General features: G+C 41.2%; 1 protein-coding gene across 1 annotated transcript; it reads left to right on the forward strand.

The window, feature by feature from the left end:
• Positions 1-2,942: 2,942 nt before the first annotated feature.
• On the forward strand, positions 2,943-8,416 carry IL22RA2 (interleukin 22 receptor subunit alpha 2). Its single transcript, XM_079299235.1, has 6 exons — positions 2,943-3,021; positions 3,983-4,133; positions 4,912-5,090; positions 6,340-6,509; positions 6,947-7,124; positions 8,167-8,416. Exons 1-5 carry the CDS (start codon positions 2,958-2,960, stop codon positions 7,100-7,102), a joined length of 720 nt encoding a protein of 239 aa, XP_079155361.1. The 5' UTR covers positions 2,943-2,957; the 3' UTR covers positions 7,103-7,124; positions 8,167-8,416.
• Positions 8,417-8,767: the final 351 nt, after the last annotated feature.

The following is an 8,767-nucleotide window of genomic DNA, read 5'->3' on the forward strand; positions in this document are numbered from 1 at the left end:
TTTCTATTTTTATGTGGAATGCCACACATTGAGAGAGAATTGCCTTGCCTCTGCCAGTTACTAGAAGTATTCTCTGTTTGCTTTGGGTATGCTTTCTTTATCCTCCCACATCCTCATCCAGGATGTAAGCAAAACCCATTCTCACATCCACTGAAAATACCAGAACATCTGAAAAGCCAGAGGTTGTGCTACAGGAGCAGTTTTGGGGTTATGATTTCTCCTTTTATGTATGGGAAACAACTCACTCAAGGGCAAGAGGAAAAAAAAGAGTAACAGGGAGGTGGTCCTTTCAAATGAGGTGAGTCAAGCAGCTTTTGGCAAAAATGTACTTAACTTTTACCTCTGTAAATAGCAATAATCCATCCTTAAGAGGAAGAAAGCTGTTTACCCAGCACTCAGATGGGTTTCTGTTCCAGCAATGGAAAAAGATTCTCATACTGATGGCTTTTTATGTCGGGTCACAAAAATATCAGTTCTACTATTTCGCAATGGTTGGATCAGAAAGATGCTGCAGCATAAGCTAGGATGAGCCAGTAGCATAACTACTTATGTGGATTCTGCTGAGCTCAGTAATAAATTTTAACTTTCCATTTCTTCATAAAGAAATTAAGTTAGGAGTACCCTTAATATTGTTTATAAAGTTCTCTATTTTAAATAGCATTGCAGTGTGCACCATCCTGTGCTCCTCAATAGTTTACATTCTGAAATGCACTAAATGCACTATACACATACTCTGTGAGACTCCAGACATGTATGTACATGTCTGCATGTGTGTGTGTGTGCAGCTGGTCCTTCTTGGACTGTAGTGATTTTTATCACACAAAGCACTGAGGCTGAAGAGTAGCACAGTGTTTCAGCTGCTAATAACCTGCTGTTGGAACACAGCTGTTTCAAGGACAACATGTGAAGAGTTACTACAGAATGCCGAGCCCAGCTGCAGATGAAACACTCTGGGAGTGCAGTGCACAGGAAACCCTGGGTTTCCCCAAGTGACAGGCATTTCTTGCCCCATTTCACCACATTGCACAGCAGCCTTTTCCGAGCAAAACCCACTGGTGCTGGCAGGCTGGCCCTCAGCTCTGCTTTCTTAGGAGGAACCTACATCAAAAGGAACCTTGACAAAGGTCCACACTTCAGCTCCTAACAATGGGCTGCTTCCTGGGATATGAGAAGGTGTGTACAATTCAAGTAAACAAATACATGACCTGTGACGAAACACGGATGAATTCTCAGTCTGGTGATTGGTTTGTAAAAGTTCCCTATTCCCGTACTTGAGCTCATATAACATGATGAAATATTAATTAAATTTGATGTAGGGAACTATTTAAAAGTCACTGGATTTTGAAGGTGTGTTTGGGAAATGGATAGATAAAAAAACTGCAGCTGGAGATAGACTTTCTGACTTCTGCCTTCATTTTGGTGGGGGTTTTTTCTTCATTTTTTCTCAGTTCTTTAATTCCCTTAATTGGTTTGACTAATTCATTATTTAAAGCTATGCAGTTAGCATTTTATTATATATACTGCAGGTTCGGTACTAGAATAATGAGGCATAGGTGATCAGCTGAATTGAGACCCTGTGCCCATCTATCTGACCAAGGTCAGCTTCTTGGCTAGATGTTGTTGAGTTTGTTCAATATAACTGATGGCCTTAAAATAAGTTCATTTGAACCAGAACTTGCACTTTTTTTGACCTGACAAGTCTTCTGTTTCCGTGTTTCCCCAAAGTAAAGAAGATTTAATGACAATTTTTTGCTTGTAGACAGATAGCCTTCACTCATTCATTCATGAGCCATTACTCATTTTATGGAAGTTGTTACACAGGGCTGCGCTGATCTTATATAATTACCGTTTTTTCTCCTCTTGCTTATCATCATGAGTTTGCAGAAAGAGATTGTATCCTGACTTTAGCTTAGCTGCACTAGTGCACGAGCAGTGAAGTACCAGTGGGTGTCAGCATCGGGGAGCTTTTGGGGAGGGAGGAGTGAGGGGCAAGGCTAGAACACCATGTTCACCACCAGCAACCGAATTGTCTGAGCTTTCCATACATCCCAGGAACACAAAACTCCTCTCCCACCAGGGAGACGTGCATGTGCCATTAAAGAATTTGCAAGCACAAAGTGAAATTTCTCCATCAGGGAGTGCCAGCGTCCCCAGCCCTGGAGTCAAGCTTGTAGGGATAGACATTTTGGTCAGGTTGGATCCAGAGGACAGCACTGACAAATGCCAATATTTGTGCAGGCAGTGTTGCAGCACACCTGCACCAGTTGTGGCATAGGATTACAGGCAGTCTGAAAGTCCAACCCAGAGTAGCACTTTGGCCCCATGGGCTGGGTTTACTTTCCTAATCACTGTCTGGAGGTTGTCAGTCCTGCAACTTCCCCGGCTCCCAGCATCTCCTCTGCAGCCAGCATGGGGTGAACATGCTGTCCAACAGCCAGAAGTGATTGCACAGCCCCTCATTCCTCCACTGACAGCCCCCTAGATGATGCCCTGCCACCTGCACACTCATGGGTAGGTATTTTGTATCTTTGGAACAAAATTTCTTGTGCTCTTCAGATCTGAGCAGCTAGTGAGCTGAAAATAAATAAATAAATAAATAAATATTAAAAATCTTAGCATGGCAAGCAAGAAAGTTTCTGTGACAAATTTATGGGATAAAGCAATATTGTCAGACATCATCTGGGAATTAGTATCTTTTAAAAAAGGACCTTTTTCATAATGGCTTGGTTCATAATTAGTTCCAAACTCTACATGACCACAACTGCCAAGAAAGAACAATTGCTCATGTTTAATTTAGAGCAACTCATATGTTTTCCAGCTAAATTAAAACAAAGCCAAACCGGGGAATTTGGACACTGAAAATAAGGGGAACTCTGGAGTGATTAACAATTACTTCCTCATAAGACATGCCCAAAAGGAAGAGAGGTACTTTTCAGTCATGGAGCTCTCTCCTAAGCATGAGGAGGACCATGCTTTCCTTCCTCTGCTTACTGATGCACCTGCTTCAGGATGAGACAACTTGTAAGTAAGGGCTTTTTGCTCTTTTCCTCTATGGGAGAGGGATGGGAGGACAGGGCTTGTTATTGAATTTTTGGATGAGTCAAGAAATTTCTGGATCCTTTGCTGGGTTTCAAAAGCCAGTCATTTGCAAATTATTTTATCTTTCCAGGTACTGAAATGCAGATAAAATGACCATGTTGCCCATTAGATTTTTTCATGGCTGTATTACCAGTTTCAGTTCAGCCAGTACAATCTCATCTGATTCTGTGCTATGCCAGGGTTAAAGCTGCTGTCATCTGGGTTGCAAAACCCATGAAATTACTAGGGTTTGAATGATTCATAGGAATTGCTAACAGAATCTAAGTAGTATTGCAGTTTGAAAAGAGATGATCTTGAAAATTGTCAGACAGCTTTTCCAGTGCTACAGAGAGGTAAAGCAGTGAATTTCAGGTTGTTGTTTATTAGGCAGGAGCTGATAAACATGACTGTGGAACAGCTAAAAGAGCTATAATCTCTTCAGGTTAAAGCTGAGTTGTGGAGTAAAGACAGAAAGAGCACTTGCCTTTTAGGTATTGATGGGACTACTTACTGCAGACTCTGTGGATAGATCCAAAGAGTTTGTTTCCTAAGATGTGCATGAGGCACCTTTCACAGCAGCAAACTCTAAGGAAAAATATCCCAACAAACCAACAAAAAAGAAAAAACAGAAAAAGAAAAACAAAATAAGAACAAACAAACCCAAAACAAACAGCATAAAAAACCACCTCCAAACACTCAGACCACATAAAAGTATTCCTTTCATAGTTTTGTAACTGCTTGATTCGTGACTTGGAAAGTTTTGAATGTGAGATCCAGGAGATTTAATTTCCCTGTGGTCTGCTAGTTATGAAACTAAAGAGTCTGTAGCAATACCCTCTGATTCCAGTATGGAGGAGTGTGTCTGTGACAAACATGTTATGTTATCCTTCCTTCTTATCTGCAGCACTTTTAATTTTGGACAACCACGACCTGCAAGATTCCATCAGGCCACAGAAGGTAGAGTTCCATTCACTGAATTTCAACACCACTTTGCACTGGCAGCCTGGGTGGGCCAGAGAGGCGAGAGAGGCACTCTACTTTGTGCAGTATAAAGTGTAAGTATCAGGGCCTCCTGCTCTGCTGGGCACATCAGAATGATCTGACAGGATGCTGTCATTCCTGGGGAGCAGCCATGTCCTGCTTGGCTGTCAGCTCTCAGTTGTTTCTGCACTTACCAACCCCATAAGGTGCAGTCAAGCAGCATGGGGCTGGCAAGGAATAAGCATCTCCAGCACTATGCCCTGCACTGCCATTGCACCAAGGATTTGAAGAAAAATGTAGTTTGCAGGGGACTCTGAAAGTCACTGGGTTTAGCCACCTGCCTCAAGCAGGTCTAGGAAGGTCAAATTCTTCTGTAATAGAATATTTAAGTCATTTCAGTGCCTACCTTGCCCACGGCACTGCCTCAGGGTGCATTGCATGACTGAGATAACATTAAGGGCTGGTCTTCAGGGTCTGCTCCCATCCCTGGCACACAGGTGAGTGGCTGAAATTATTATTGCCCTTGAGAAATGGTTGGTTTGGTGAAATCCAGCATTTTACCCATTACTGAACATATGGCTAAGCCAAAGATTGCTCACCTCTCCCATCGGTCAGCTAAGAGGAGGCTTCCTACAGGGCTGGTGACCCATGTCTCTGCTTCAGATTTCTTTCAGAAAAGACAAAAACCTGTAGCTCCCAGACACCCATGAAATCAACCTTCCCTGTTATCAAATTGAAGGCAGCTAATTTCCATGCAGGACACCTGCCAGTGCCATGAGAATAAAAAGATAATCTGTATGGACACAGGCAGTGATCCCTGAAGTTCACATTCTTCTTCCTCTTTCTCCATAGGTATGGGCAGAGCACATGGCAAAATAAAGATGAGTGCTGGGGGATTTCAAGCCGTGTGTGTGACCTAACACATGAGACCTCTGACATCCAGGAGCCTTACTACAGCAGGGTGAGAGCAGCCTTGGCTGGTGTCTATTCCAACTGGAGCCTCAGCCTCAGATTCACTCCTTGGCGAGAAAGTAAGTGCAAACATACACCTTCCCCAGGAAGGAATTTGTTCTCCAGAGGCACACAACTCATCATTTCTGCTCACAACTTGCAAACATGAGTAATCCTTTTCTAGCCACGAAGCTGTATGTAAAGAAGTGAGTCAATGGCTCTCAGGTGAAGTGTTATGCCAAAGTAATTCTCCACACAACTGAAAGCCAAGTGATTATGGCTAAATAGCCACTTACCAGCAATTAGGAGATCAAAAGATCCCTTTAATACAGCATCTTCCTCTGGGCATGGAATTACACAAACTATTTTCAGGCATTTTTGAAGCTGCTGGAAGGACAGGGCTCAAGACAATAAAAAAGGAAGCATTTTTTCTTTGGGGGGAGAAGAGAGAACAGAGCTGTGTGGTGTGTGGCCACCATTCTTCTCATATTTATGTGTTATCCTGACTGCAGGAAAGGACATAGAAAGGACATGTGCAAAGCTTTGGGCTAGCACTGTCATTATAGTGCCACAGTATGCTAGAAATGGAAACACTGAGCAGTAGCAGTCTAACTACCAGTAAGTTCACCATGAACTAACCTGTTTTCCCCCACTGGCCAATGCAAAATCAAGTTGCCACTGTGGGTCACTTCACATCCCTGAAGTGCAAACTGCCTTGAGCCTCCTGCACAGATGAAACACAAGCTTTGACACAAAGCAGTACCTTGCAGCAAAACCAGAACATCTTGCCCTGTGCCACCTCCTCCTGGAGAGCTTCGTGTGGCAGCTGCTGCCCTGTGTCCCCCCATTCCTGATGCTGCACACACAGGCATCAGGCACTAGCTTGAAGCCTTTGCTGTGTTTAAGCAAAGATTGCAAAGTATTTGAAAGTGATGAGGTAAACTGCATCCTTGGCAGTTGACTTGCTGAAAGGGTTTGAACGGGTGTTTTGTGCAGTCCAAGCACAAAGACAAATATGAGGGAAAAGAAAATCAGGGCAATTTTGGAATTTTGATCGACCAGTCAGCACTTAACAACATCAGCTCTAAGGCATTTTAAAAAGTTTGGCTCAAAGATAGGTTTACAAACACAGGAAATGTCAGCTACAAAATAAAAATAAATCAAATAAACATGAAGAAGTAAGAATTTATGAAGTGTCACTTGAGAAGGAAATACAGAATAATATATTGTTGGTAACATCAGCATTTGTTGAATGGACTCAAATTGCAGTCTAGGAAATATTATTTATAAACTATAACTGTGTTTACAGCTTTGGTTTTTTTTCCATAGCTATGATAGGACCTCCAATGGTAACTGTGGTTCATAGCAACAAATCCATAACAGTAAAGCTCCAGGCTCCACGTTCTCCTTATAAAAGGAAGAGAGGCAGCAAAATACCAATGACAAATTATTATGATCTGCTCTACCAAGTCTTCATAATTAACAACTTTCTAGATGAGGTAAGAGTACATTCAGATATAACCCTTTACCACTGAAAAGCCAGAAAAGTGTGGGTACACCATACTTGTTTTACTGTTGAAATAATCTTCTGGATTGTGAGAGCAGCAATGACTGTGCAAGTGTTTGAAATCAAAGTGGGCTTATTTTTCAGAAATTGCATTTGATTGGATTGAGTTGTAATTACTTTCTTTATTATTTTCCATCAACTTAATACTTCATTATCTATAACCTAGATTTAAAAATTGGGACAGGAGAGGAATTAGCGGGGAGGGAATTTTCTTTAAAAAGCATAAATATTAAACAACATAAACATTAATGCAGTTTGTGTAAATCCATGTGCTGTTCTGCATCCTCTGTTCTCATCAAACTTTACTCACAGACACACTTGCTAGGGAAATGTGCTTGGCTGACTCTTTTTTCTCCACACTTTGTGAAGCAACACAGGGTCCTGGTGTATGAAGGGAAAGAGAAGGTTATTAAAATACAAAATTTGAGGCCTGGAGTCAGCTACTGCATCGTGGCTAAAATGTACATGCCAATGCTGGACCACAGCAGTGCCTACAGCAGCAGGCAATGCACCGTGCTGCACTGACAGGGTGGCACCTCTGAGGCAGGTAAGTCACTGGCTGAAACTGGAGATGACTCTGGAAGTCAAGATCTATCCCCTCACCAAAGGCAGATACTCTCCCAAAGTAGAGAAAAAAGTGTGTCATAGAAACTGCCATCCCATGTGACAATATTAGTTAGAATACTTACATAACCTCAGATGCACACCAGGTAAGAATGATAAAGCCAAGGTAATTAAAAGAATGGGATGGATAATTATTTGCATACTGGCACTGCCCTCAGAAATATCTGCCTCTTCCCTTTCTTTAAACAGTTGTACATAGTATAGTTAAACAGTTATACATTGCATGGTTTTCATTTTTTTTTTTCTCTCAAGTAATAATTAATTAGAAAAATAACTGACTTCCAACTTCATTAACATGTAATTCTCCTGCAAGCTCTGCCAGCCTTTTCTGCTCAGAAATTGATCTGATGAATTAAAATTAGCCTGTCCCCTTTTCATGACCACTCTTCAGTGTAGTGTTTTTAAAAATATATCAGTTATCAAATGTTGTGAGTTGGGTCAAAAATGCAAGAATTATCTCCACTAGCTGATCTGAAAAATCTGTTCTTTTATTTGCATAAATTGCTAGACTATTGTCACATATCATATGCCTAACCAAAAGATTTGCTATCAATCCTGCCTTGCAGGTGCAAAGGCACAGGGAGTACAAAGACCTAACCCAAACTTGACTTCACTGGAATTGGCCTTAGCAAGCTCAGATTTGGGGTAACAGAGGAAAACTGGGAAAGCGTGAGCTTTAATTTGGGCTTCTCTTCTCAGATCAGTACCCTAAAACCATAGAACTTTTCCTTTGTTCTCCTTCATATGACACATATCATTGGTGTCTCATGGTTTTAGTCAGTGGGTTTAGGGTAAGGAGGGAGTCACATTATAGGGACTTTCCTGCTTTTTTTTTTCCTGTACTGTAAAGAGCTGGACTTCCAAACAACTTGCAGAGGAACAGGACAGATGCAGGTGGATGGCATGTGTTGAATGTCATTTCAGTTTAATGCCACCAGCAATCCTCTTTCTCTTCCCCACTACAGGGATAATGGCAGAAGATGCCTTCCATCACAGGTCCAGCTGTAAATCAACATCTGCTGTCTATGTCTGGAATGCATACTTGGATACTTTTTAAACTAACCTTTGCTGCATTAAATTATTTGGCTCATCGCAATCATTTTGTGCTACCTGAAGGTCAAGAAGTCTTTGTATGTCTCATATTACAATTTATGATGCTATATATTTGCATTTTCAAAGGAAACAGACTTGTAATATAAAAATAAAAGCATGAAAAAAGTCTTTGTGGAAATATCCTTAAGGTTGCCTCTAGGGGTTTTGTATTTTAAGTCTTGAGATTAAGATACAATCTATAAAATAGAAATTTCAGATATTTTATGTTTTCTACCATAGTTACAACAGAAAATTTTAAAAGTGTCATTTCTTTAAAATAACAAATGTTCAATACAGGAGTAATTCCAGCTCACAGTGTCTTCATAGCACCCCCAACATAGTATTTCTGACAGTGAAACCAGATTGTGATTAGCTGGGAATGCATGTAAACCAAAACACGAAAGATCCTCTCTCCCATTCAGGGAAAGGCAGTTAAAGATAAGAGACCCTCAGCAGGTTTGCTGGTGAAACAGA

Source organism: Erithacus rubecula (assembly GCF_903797595.1).
Source record: "Erithacus rubecula genome assembly, chromosome: 2".
Taxonomy (NCBI): domain Eukaryota; kingdom Metazoa; phylum Chordata; class Aves; order Passeriformes; family Muscicapidae; genus Erithacus; species Erithacus rubecula.